Genomic DNA, 12,961 nt, shown 5'->3' with positions numbered 1-12,961 from the left:
TCATATTGACTCATTCATAAGGTAGCCCCTTGTTTGATTGAATGTCTTCACATACTTTGGCCAGGTGCAGTCGAAGTGTAGGGAAGCCATGTGGCCTAACACACAAAACAAAATAGGGCCTCCTTGCAGAATGTGATATGGCGACCCCCAGTCTCCTATATCTCACAAGTTTTCATTGGCCTTAGGCTGAACAGATCCCCCTAGAGGGTTGCCCCCCTGGGTGAAGCCATGGTGCTGTGGTCCAGACTGTTGTCTGTGTCCATCTTGTACAGAACATGGCCCTCCTAACATATCCACTATGAATAATTTAAAAAGTATTTGTTAGGGAACCACAGCCTTTTCAAATGAGTACACAACATACACTCACTTGATCTCTTGCCCTTTTAAACCTTTGCTTCTCACTAATGATTGGTTTGAATAATATTCCCAATTATAGATCAAGGTATTTTATGGTCGTGAATCCATGTATTAAAATGTTATTAAGTAGAATAAGGAAATATCAGTTTTACTTCACAAAGGCACTTTTTTAATTTTAAGATTCGATTTCTTCCTTATTCAATTGGATTTTCGACCAGAATATCATGGGCAGAACATCGTGAGAAAAAAACATCATAAGAAAAATATTGTGAAGGAAACTATACAGAGATGAACTTAGATTTGCTATACCTAACTCCAGATTCGTAAATCTGTTTTTACCAATCTGTACTTAATTTACATTTTTGTACTCCATATTTAGGTCACAATAATTTTGTATCAGCAATGTTTTCCTCGATATTCTGATATAAAATCCTTCCACTGACAGTTAATCCGTTAAGATTCTCTTGCCAGTTGCAGTCTAAATGTTTCCTTTCACTTTTCAGAGCGTTCCCACTCTAATATAATTTAGAAAAAATGTATTTGAAATTGCTGTGTCGATTTTTTAACCCTCCAAAAATGATGTTATTAGAGAAAACATGGAAAACTTAAACAGACGTTACAACAGGGCTTGTTTGCATGAATTATTCTAAAATTTCTGTCTGTTACACTCTCAAAACATGAATTATTTGTTAGTGTTAAAGGGTTCAAGCAGTTTCCCCTGTGCATCAGTGTATAGGGCAGGAACAAGTCAAATCATATTACCCGAAAAGCAGAAACGTTTCGAGGACAAAAGCTTACGGTGGGAAAGCACTTCCTGTAGCAAACTATTGGTTAATCCTATTTGGAGGGCACAAGGGCAGCAGGAGCACAGAATCCATGTACCCCCAACCTTCCACACTTTTTATGCTGGGCCGTCCATCACCCACACTAAAACAGAAATCTAGCATGTTAAAGTTCTTATTGAAAACCAACCATGGTAGCTAATTGTTCTTAAGTCTTCAGGTGCTACATTACAAAAAATGTGCCGTGTGTTACTGTGTAGTGGGGTGCCGGATATGTTGTTGGATCCTACACTGCTCCCTAGGCCCATGCTTAATTTGTGATGGTGTTTGCTGGTGCTTAACTCCAGTACTTTTTATGACAGTTCACCACATGGTGGCACTAGCTATATTTCACCAGATGAAATGCATATTAAAAATAATCCTAGGGTGTCAAGGAATTTCTTACCATTTTGGGTGTCCTAGACAAGTCCAAATTGTTACATTTATGGCAGTGTGATGGGTAGTAGGTATTGCTGAGGCTGGCATTTGGCAGTGGTTGCATTTGACAGTGGGGGCAATGTGTGGAGTGATTTGCAGTGACCTCATGAGAAATACCTTGGGCATTGGCACATCTTATTCAACAAATGAAGCAATTGCCTTGGCACATATTATGTTAGCCTGTACCTCCCCAACTGAACATCCTATGCAGAGTGACCAAGTGGTAGTCTCTTTCTGCCTTGTGAACAAATGTTGCCCCAGTTTTTAAAGGGGAAATAGAGATCACAGGACTGCTCTAATATTTGAGGAGGCTCTTAAGCTGCCTGCAACAGCCATGCACAAAGGTTTGGAAATTCCTTATTGCTCTGCACCAGGGCTTTAGAATGCAGGCAGCACCAAGGACCTCTCATCCACACTCGCCATCTATAGCATATCCACAAGGCCCATATGTACACAGTCATGCCAAGTCACTACACAGTAGCCTATGAATAAAGAGGTTGACCATCCATAGCCTTTCTCTTCCTACACCAGACACAGATCTAACAGTCACTCTTAGGACAGACGCCTGTAAATCAAGAGGTTAATTTTATAAGTCCCTTGCACTGCCATTTCGTCCTTTTTTCTGACGATAGGATGGCACAGAACAGTCCCCCACCCTGCACTGAATTTACAAACACTTGCGCCACATTATACCTGGGCCAGGAATAATGTGTGCAAGTGAGGCGTTTCCCCGCAAGGAGGCCCTTAGGAATGGAGCAGTGAAATCTACAAGATTTCACTGTGTTATTCTAGTGTGATTTTTTAACACCTTCTCTGGGCAGGCATTAAAGTGATGCTGTGCTTTGTTCTATCGGCCTTAACATGCTTTGTTGGACTAGCGTAAACACTTTTGACACTAGTCCAGCAATGAGCCACAACTGTGTCAGAAAGTCTGATGCAGCCATGCGAACGAGCGTCACGGTGCGCTGTATTGTAAACACAGCTCTACCATGGTGTCGTTAGGAGGGCTCAGGGTGACACAAGCAAACTTCTGCATCGTGAGCAATACGTCGATTTCTTTTAAATGAGGCATCGAGTATGCCCAGGTTTCTTTTACTTGAACAATGGTGTCTCCTGCAAACCTACTTGAGTTGGGTAGCAATCAAAATATATTATCTGTCAATAGTGCTTAAAGACTTCATGTGGATGAATAAGCTTTCTACAAATACAACTATTGTGTTGGGTTTATGATATAAAAGAATTGTCTAAGATCACAAGTGGAAGCTTTGACAGATTGCACTTTTGTACATCAGGTGGAAAGTAAATGGATTTGAGGTGGTCTCGGCTGTGGATGGTCGTTATGTCCTGGAGGATGGAGGACTGGTCATCAATAATCCCAACAAGACGCAGGACACCGGCACCTACCAGTGCATTGCAAGCAACAGCTTCGGGACCATTGTGAGCAGAGAAGCCAAGCTGCAGTTTGCCTGTGAGTAGTCGCTGTGCTTTCTATTTGAAGAATGTGTCTATAAATGTGCTTACAATGGGCTTTGTGGCCGAAGGGGCTCTAGGTCACTAGACCGCAGATTAAATGTCAATGGATTAATTCAGCACCACCTGACCTCAGTGCCGGGTGGAATGAGGTCCTGCCCAAGATGACGTTCATGAAGGCTTTTATAGAGCACAAGGCAATGGCAGCGCTGGGAGGCGAGGGCGGCAGGCACTTGAGTCACTGAAAGTCAAATGATCAGAAAGCCGCAATTTTAGTTCTCTTCATCTCAGATGTCATTCCTGTCACAGGCTCGAAATGGCGACTGTAACAGTGTGTTAGAAAAAACATTATTTTTCTTATATATATGATGTTGAGTGTGATTGTCCCAAAAAATAAGAAATGTCTTAATTCTTTGGGAGAGCACAAATATATACTAGTGCTCCAGTGACAGGATTATGTGCATAGAATCTAAGCGCTATATGTCTCAGATAAGAACAAGGTTGTGAAAGATTTCTTTAGAGCTGTGAGTGAACGTTTGCGCTAAGGCAGGTGATTCTAAGGGCCAGATGTAGCAACCAGTTTGTTACTCGCAAACGGCAAAAATTGCCGTTTGCGAGTCGCAAACCGGAGTTTGCTATGCAGAAATGCATTTTGCGAGTCGGGACCGACTCGCAAAATGCATTTCCGACTCGCAAAGAGGAAGGGGTGTTCCCTTCCTATTTGTGACTCGCAGTGGTATGCAATACCATTTGCGACCGCGTATGCGGTCGCAAATGGAGTCGCAGTTACCATTCACTTGAAGTGGATGGTAACCCACTCGCAAATTGGAAGGGGTCCCCATGGGACCCCTTCCCCTTTGTGAATGGACCCCAAAATATTTTTTCAGGGCAGGTAGTGGTCCAAGGGACCACTACCTGCCCTGAAAAAATTCCAAAACAAAAGGTTTCGGATTTTTTTTTAAGTGCAGCTGGTTTTCCTTTAATATTAATGAGGTGGGTCTTTGCGACCCCATAGCGACTCGCAGACGGTGTCTGAGACACCGTTCTGCATTGCAAATTGCGAGTGGCAATTGGCGAGTCGCTCGGACTCGCAAATTGCAAGTCGCAATTTGCAAAGTACCTACATCTGGCCCTAAGTGCTATCTCATTTAAACATGCGAGAAGAAAATATATGATGGTCTTGCATTTCTTTTTGAGAGCATCTAGTGTTCTCTTGCGCGCTAGAGCTGGATTTTAAGTGCTTTGAGAGCGGAAAGTCTGAAATTACAAAAGAAAGTGTTCACAATCATTCTGAAGGTCATGTGTGGTGCCTTGTGAAAAATTTGTTCATTTTAAGAGATGAGGGATCAGAAATTCTGAGATGAGAAATGGGGTTGTTCAGTTTCTTTCTGAGAGACATAAGTGATCTCTTGTGCAATTGGATTTGTTTCTCAGAAGCGGTATTAGATCAGAAAGTCTGAGATGAGAAAAACGGGCGTCCAGTTTCTTCCTGAGGGTCAAGAGTGGTTTCTCGTTCAATAACAGTTTATTAATAGAGCTATGGGATCTAAAAACTGAGAACAGACCTCTGAGGCCAGATTTACAAAGCTGTCACTCAACAGGGCTGCAGCGCCACATTGCATCAGAAGGAGAGAGCAAAACAGCTCCATATCTATTAAGATATGGCACTCCTATTCTCTTCCCGAGCACTGGCGCGCTCAGGCAGGTCGCATAGCACCATGGACACAACAAAAGATGTCTGTGTGCTGTCTAGCATTGATTTTGAACCGGAATGATGACCTTCCCTTACAAAATACTGAACTTAGCCAAACTTCTTTCACTTTGGATGTTTTTTGTACAGTGCAGCAGTTCAGTCTTAAAAAACATGTCTCCTTTTTAACAACTGCCTCAAACAGGTGTTATTTGTGATGGAAAGCCTCACCTACCAATGTTATAGGTATGGTTTTGTGTAGAAAACCGTGGTACCCATGTACCACCATGGGACACTCCATTGATACTAAGTAACGCAAAGCTGTGCTTTCATTAATTTCAGGCAAGTTTGCGCTGGAAAATACACTTTGCGATGCAAACCCTCTACAAAATGTTAGTAAATATGTCCCTGGGTGTTCAGTTTCTTTCCTAGAAGACATAAGTGGGCTTTTGTGCAATAGAACTGTTTGGGAGAGTTGTGGGATCTTAAAGTATTTGGAGGGAACACAGGGTGTTACATTTCTTGTAAGAACCAAGGCTGGTGTCTCAGGAAATGAGATTTAGTGCTAACTATTGTGATACTTTAAAGCTAGAAAGGAGAAAGGTGCTCAGTTTCTTACTAAAGACATCAGTTTGACTCTTTCAGTAAAACTGAACAGCCTCATGTTCCCAAAAACATCAAAAGGAGTTTTCATTTTTTGTTAATTTGGACAAGCACACACCCGGAGCACTGCCTGAACTCTGTCCCTGTGCTTTACACAAGTGATATTTTTTAGGAGAAAATACTTTCCTCCCACCAAGTGATTCTTCTTATTTAGTTGGGAAGTGTTTTGGTTTAGGTAAACAGGGCCCTGCAGGACGAGTTCAGGCTTATTTACATAAAATGTTGCTCTTTTTAGTGGTCTGTACTAATTGACAAAAATGTGTTTTTTAGATATATATTACATATTTGCTAATACTGTGCTATTTTGCAGCATTGGTTTCTTGTAGTCCTCAGTGTGTTTCGCCCAAATCAAAAGTCAATGTTGTGGGGAATTTTCCTCCATTTTTTCGTGTTGAACTAAGGTTAGCTTCAACAAAAATCAATGTTTATTGTATACAAGTGCAAGTATTGCTTTTTGTTACTGTAAAAGAGCATTGTCTGCTGCATAAAGAAATAGAGGAAAGTAAGACAACTTAGGGGGTCATTCTAACTCTGGCGGGCGGCGGAGGCCGCCCGCCAGAGTTCCCCCGACAGAACACCGCTCCGCGGTCTGAAGACCGCCGCGGTGATTCTGTGTTTCCCGCTGGGCTGGCGGGCGACCGCCAGAAGGCCGCCCGCCAGCCCAGCGGGAAACCCCTTCCCACGAGGAAGCCGGCACCGAATGGAGCCGGCGGAGTGGGAAGGTGCGACGGGTGCAGTTGCACCCGTCGCGAATTTCAGTATCTGCTAAGCAGACACTGAAATTCTTTGTGGGGCCCTCTTACGGGGGCCCCTGCAGTGCCCATGCCATTGGCATGGGCACTGCAGGGGCCCCCAGGGGCCCCACGACACCCCATACCGCCATCCTGTTCCTGGCGGGCGAACCACCAGGAACAGGATGGCGGTATGGGGTGTCGGAATCCCCATGGCGGCGCAGCAAGCTGCGCCGCCATGGAGGATTCCTGAGGGCAGCGGAAAACCGGCGGGAGACCGCCGGTTTTCCCTTTCTGACCGCGGCCAAACCGCCGCGGTCAGAATGCCCTTGAGAGCACCGCCAGCCTGTTGGCGGTGCTCTCGTGGTCGTTGACCCTGGCGGTCAATGACCGCCAGGGTCAGAATGACCCCCTTAATGTTTTATGAATTATTCCAAGTACCCCCCCCCCCCCCCCTTTTTAGGTCTCATGTACAAGGTAGTGCAAGCTATCTCATTGCAAAATGTCTATTTTGGGGCACCAAGAATTTAGAGTGGGCTTCAAAACTAATCTCTTAACCATCCTTTTAACTGGCTGACTTGTAGCCTTCCACAGCTCAACTCTAAGGAACTAATTTTTTCTGTTTATGCTGCTCATTTTTTTGTTTGCTTTTCCTATTTGTTTGCTGCTGTCCACCCTGCAACTCTCTATTGCTTCACACTCCAGTCTACATCCCATTGCTTATTGCGTCTCCACCCCTGCCTTCACGCTTCTCTTTGCCTTCCACCCATTGCCCTTAGCTTCCCCTCTTCGCTCCTCTCTAGAAACAATCTGTTCAGTATTGTTTTTTTTTTTGCAAGGCCTGGAATCTGCCATTTACTCCAGGCCATTCCCTAATGCATCAGGCGCTTTTGCGCGAACACTTTTTCATTTTCTTTTAAATGTACCAATTTAATTTGTGACCACCATCTTTGATCAGTAAATTTAAAAAAAGAGAAAATGCTGCATATATTATTACATTGCAACACACAGATGCTATAATGAGAGAAACAGCACAGTGACATGGGCATCATATTCGCTTGATCATCGCATTTTTCTTGCTTTTACCCGATGTTGCACAGCATCAGCTAAAGGCATTGGTGCAACAATTAGGTAACTAGGTGAGACCTACTGGCTTTGCCAATGTGTGGTGTTAGTTTGCAGCGATTGAAATCTAAAAGGTAGAGTTCCATGGCTCATTTGGTCTCATGGCTAAAGGGATTTTGCAAATACAAAGCAATCCAAAATAATTGACTGAATGAGTTGTGGTCCAAATACGAAGCGTGTTATCCTATCAATCAAAACACACAGCTGCCCAGACTCTGCTGACAGCTGCCATGTGACTTTTACCATATACATACATGCATATATACATGAGAAATTATGGAAATCTTTCAATCAATTAGGAGACATCTGGAGCAAAGTGGTTTTGTGATAAGAGTAACATTTATAAGAATATCTGGATGTTTGAGGAAAACAAGGACGGTATTAGATCAAATAATGGGATTTTGCATTTAGAGAAAACAGAGATTAAGATAAACCAAAAACAGTTTATATGCCAGAACGACATTAAAAGAGAAATAAACAAATATTTTGGAGGCTAATGAGAAACATCTCATAGAGTTAATATACATTTGGAGATTTGCAAGCTCTTGATCACTTCGTGCTCAAAAGGTCAATATTCCTGCAAATCAATTTGAAATACAAAATGAGGAAGAACAAGGCATCTTTAAATTAGACGATGTTGTCGGTTGACTGGGGTGTGGGCCCTGGTCTAGCAACAGCCACAATCCCTTGCAGGTTGAACCACAAAAATTCACTAAATTAGCCTGTGCTTAAGCCTGGGTAGCTTTCCACAAAAAGCTGTCAGGCTTACCTTAGAGGCATTGTGTAAAGTATTTCGCAGGAACACAAGCAGTTATAAAGTGGCAACACAACAAAATAAAAATTTGAAACCAATTTAGAAAAACAGAATTGATTTTAATAAATTATTTGACACCAGAACCATCAAAATTCAATTAGTTGAATGGAAGTTAAAGTTTAAGATTGAAATAGCACTTGAAAGGAAAAAGCGACAACTGAGGACATCTGGTCATGCTAGACCACTAGACCAGGGCAAAGTCAACACTTAAGGCCAACCACAATGGTGCGGCTCAGATACACAAAGTGGATTGGACCCGGTCAGCGCTTACCTTAGGACATAAAACAAGTTTTAATAAAAAGTCTCTGAGAAGGTATAGGTTCAGTGGGGCAAGGCTGCAGGAGTGTTCAAGAAGGGAGTGTCATCATCAGATAGCCGTAGAGCAAAGCTGCGGTGAAGATTTTTACCTTCAGACTTAGTCATTGAGATGGAAGTCAAAAAGCTCCAGCGGGATGAAACAGAAGGCTATAGCTGAAGACAGTTCCATGAGGCCTTATAACCCTTTCACAAAGGACCGCTGAAATGGATTTATTGCTATAGAGAAGAACATAGCAGGAGAAGTGTAGGATTCTGGCCTGGCTTGTAGTGGGTACCAAGGGGTACTTACACTCTGCACCAGGTCCAGTTATCCCTTATTAGTGTAGAAGAGGTGTCTAGTAGCTTAGGCTGATAGAAAAGGGTAGCTTAGCAGAGCAGCTTAGGCTGAACTAGGAGACATGCAAAGCTCCCACTATACCACTGGTGACATATGCACAATATCATAAGAAAACACAATACACAGATATTCTAAAAATAAAGGTACTTTATTTGTATGACAATATGCCAAAAGTATCTCAGTGAGTACCCTCAGTATGAGGATAGCAAATATACACAAGATATATGTACACAATACCAAAAATATGCAGTAATAGCAATAGAAAACAATGCAAGCAATGTACAGTCACAATAGATTGCAATGAGAGCACATAGGTATAGGGGCAACACAAACCATATACTCCAAAAGTGGAATGCGAACCACAAATGGACCCCAAACCTATGTGAGCTTGTAGAGGGTCGCTGGGACTGTAAGAAAACAGTGAGGGTTAGAAAAATAGCCCACCCCAAGACCCTGAAAAGTAGGTGTAAAGTGCACCTAAGTTCCCCAGAGAGCACAGAAGTCGTGATAGGGGAATTCTGCAAGGAAGACCAACACCAGCAATGCAACAACGATGGATTTCAGGAGGAGAGTACCTGTGACACAAGGGGACCAAGTCCAAGAGTCGCGACAAAGTCGAGATTGGGCAGATGCCCAGGAAATGCCAGATGAGGGTGCAAAGAAGCTGCCACCGGATGGTAGAAGCTGTGGATTCTGCAAGAACGAACAGGACTAGGAACTTCCCCTTTGTAGGATGGATGTCCCACATCGTGTAGAAGCTTGCAGAGGTGTTCCCACGCAAAAAGACTGCAAACAAGCCATGCTAGCTGCAAGGGTTGCGGTTAGGGTTTTTGGATGCTGCTGTGACCCAGGAGGGACCAGGATGTCACCAATTTCGTGAGTAGACAGAGGGGGCGCCCAGCGAGACAAGGAGCCCTCTCAGAAGCAGGCAGCACCCGCAGAAGTGCCGGAACAGGCACTACAAAGAAGAGTGAACTGGAGCTCACCCGAAGTCACACAAGAAGGTCCCACGATGCCGCAGGACAACTCAGGAGGTCGTGCACTGCAGGTTAGAGTGTCGGGGACCCAGGCTTGGCTGTGCACAAAGGAAATCCTGGAAGAGTGCACAGGAGCCGGAGCAGCTGCAAATCACGCGGTACCCAGCAATGCAGTCTAGCGTGGTGAGGCAAGGACTTACCTCCACCAAACTTGGACTGAAGAGTCACTGGACTGTGGGAGTCACTTGGACAGAGTTGCTGAGTTCCAGGGACCACGCTCGTCATGCTGAGAGGGGACCCAGAGGACCGGTGATGCAGTCTTTTGGTGCCTTTGGTTGCAGGGGGAAGATTCCGTCGACCCACAGGAGATTTCTTCCGAGCTTCTAGTGCAGAGAGGAGGCAGACTACCCCCACAGCATGCACCACCAGGAGAACAGTATAAAAGGCGGCCGGATCAGCGATACAAGGTTGCAGTAGTCGTCTTAGCTACTTTGTTGCGGTTTTGCAGGCATCCAGAGCAGTCAGCGGTCGATTCCTTGGCAGAAGGTGAAGAGAGAGATGCAGAGGAACTCTGATGAGCTCTTGCATTCGTTATCTAAAGAATTCCCCAAAGAAGAGACCCTAAATAGCCAGAAAAGGAGGTTTGGCTAATTAGGAAGGAGGATAGGCTAGCAACACAGGTAAGAGCCTATCAGAAGGAGTCTCTGACGTCACCTGCTGGCACTGGCCACTCAGAGCAGTGCAGTGTGCCAGCAGCACCTCTGTTTCCAAGATGGCAGAGGTCTGGAGCACACTGGAGGAGCTCTGGGCACCTCCCCTGGGAGGTGCAGGTCAGGGGAGTGGTCACTCCCCTTTCCTTTGTCCAGTTTCGTGCCAGAGCAGGGCTGGGGGGTCCCTGAACCGGTGTAGACTGGCTTATGCAGAGATGGGCACCATCTGTGCCCATCAAAGCATTTCCAGAGGCTGGGGAGGCTACTCCTCCCCAGCCCTGACACCTTTTTCCAAAGGGAGAGGGTGTAACACCCTCTCTCTGAGGAAGTCCTTTGTTCTGCCTTCCTGGGCCAAGCCTGGCTGGACCCCAGGAGGGCAGAAACCTGTCTGAGGGGTTTGCAGCAGCAGCAGCTGCAGTGAAACCCCAGAAAAGGTAGTTTGGCAGTACCCGGGTCTGTGCTAGAGACTCGGGGGATCATGGAATTGTCTCCCCAATGCCAGAATGGCATTGGGGTGACAATTCCATGATCTTAGACATGTTACATGGCCATGTTCGGAGTTACCATTGTGACGCTATACATAGGTAGTGACCTGTGTATAGTGCACGCGTGTAATGGTGTCCCCGCACTCACAAAGTCCGGGGAATTTGCCCCGAACAATTTGGGGGCACCTTGGCTAGTGCCAGGGTGCCCACACACACTAAGTAACTTAGCACCCAACCTTTACCAGGTAAAGGTTAGACATATAGGTGACTTATAAGTTACTTAAGTGCAGTGGTAAATGGCTGTGAAATAACGTGGACGTTATTTCACTCAGGCTGCAGTGGCAGGCCTGTGTAAGAATTGTCAGAGCTCCCTATGGGTGGCAAAAGAAATGCTGCAGCCCATAGGGATCTCCTGGAACCCCAATACCCTGGGTACCTCAGTACCATATACTAGGGAATTATAAGGGTGTTCCAGTATGCCAATGTGAATTGGTGAAATTGGTCACTAGCCTGTTAGTGACAATTTGTGCAGAGAGAGCATAACCACTGAGGTTCTGGTTAGCAGAGCCTCAGTGAGACAGTTAGGCATCACACAGGGAACACATACATATAGGTCACAAACTTATGAGCACTGGGGTCCTGGCTAGCAGGGTCCCAGTGAGACAGTGAAAACACCCTGACATATACTCACAAACAGGCCAAAAGTGGGGGTAACAAGGCTAGAAAGAGGCTACTTTCTCACAAGAAGCCACAAAGTCAATCAGACCGGCCATGCACCTTGGGCAGATAGGCGAGCAGGTTGGCACGGACTCCTCCTGGCTCTCTAAGGACTTTTTGGCCAAATTGAAAGTCCTCAGTTTTGGATATTGGCCATTTGGACACCTTTAGCAGCACAACCAAGAGTCCAGGAGTGGAAGGAGACTCTTTGGGGTTCATGGCTAACTCAGGCTGGGTCCAGGTGCTGGCTCAAGATGGTGGAAGCCTGGCATGTCCCTGTGCCTCTGAACAGGAGGTGAGCACACTTTCCCTTGAAATCACTCCTGGAAGTCCTGGGTGCAGTTGATGATGCAGGGCTGGACTCTGAGGGTTCAAGGCAGGCTCCAGGCAGCAAAACAGTCCTTCCAGGTACAGCAGCAGACTGGCAGGGTACACAGCAGATCACAGCAGTAGGGAGTTCTCTGGGAGTCCTTCTGGAGGTCCTTTAGTGAACTGAAGAGTGTATCTGAGAGCCTTCTTTTTATACCCTGGTGCCCTGCTCCTAGAAGGTGGGAGAAGTTTCCAGAAAGGTACTCTGAAGCTCTAGGAGTTTCCTGCTTGCCCTGGTTTTTAGCTGGCTGCACTGACAATACTGGGTTGTTAAGCCTATTGTGTGATGGCAGAGCACAGCCTATTCATGTACAAGTGGGACTGTGCTCAGCTCCTCCCCTCATCCTGTCCATGGAAAGGCCATTCAGGCTCTGCTAATCCCACTATTGTGTGACTGTCTCTGGTGTATTCACAAAGTCTCAACTGTCAGCTAAACCCAGTCTTGTGACCTAAGGCAAGCTGCAGGCACCAAGGGCTATGGGCAGGAAAATGCCAACTTTCTAAAAATGGAATTTTCAAACTTGTAATGATAATTTCAACTTCAACATTGAAGAGGGTTTATTATTATAAGTTCATAGGAACCAAGCATGCCACTCCTCTTGTTTAGGAATTACACCACATTAGATGTAATAAGGAATCCTCAATGATATCCCATGGTAGGTGTAGGCCTCACAGTAGTGAAAAACAAAGTTGGGAGGTTTTCACTCCTAGGACATGTAAAACTTAAAAGTACATGTCCCACCTTTGCTTACACAGCACCTTGCCATATGTACTGCTTAGGGCCTACCTTAAGGGTGACTTTCATGTAATAAAAGGGGAATTCAAGGCTTAGCCAGGGGTTTTAAATGCAAAGTCGACATGGCAGTGGGGCACTGCCTTCAGACTGCAATAGCAGTTCTAGGACATGTTTTGAAGTGCTATTTAAATGGGTGGCACAAT

General features: G+C 45.2%; 1 protein-coding gene across 3 annotated transcripts in view; it reads left to right on the top strand.

The window, feature by feature from the left end:
• LOC138258996 (contactin-4-like) overlaps positions 1–12,961 on the top strand; it is a 789,032-nt gene that overhangs the window by 303,575 nt on the left and 472,496 nt on the right. For all 3 annotated transcript variants that reach the window (XM_069206362.1, XM_069206361.1, XM_069206363.1), the window contains exon 4: positions 2,909–3,084. In XM_069206362.1, the coding sequence (XP_069062463.1) occupies positions 2,909–3,084 (176 nt within the window). The remainder of the gene's footprint in view (positions 1–2,908; positions 3,085–12,961) is intronic.

The sequence above is a fragment of the Pleurodeles waltl genome, chromosome 9 (genome assembly GCF_031143425.1).
Source record: "Pleurodeles waltl isolate 20211129_DDA chromosome 9, aPleWal1.hap1.20221129, whole genome shotgun sequence".
NCBI lineage: Eukaryota > Metazoa > Chordata > Amphibia > Caudata > Salamandridae > Pleurodeles > Pleurodeles waltl.
This window is presented reverse-complemented; position numbering and strand designations above follow the sequence as displayed.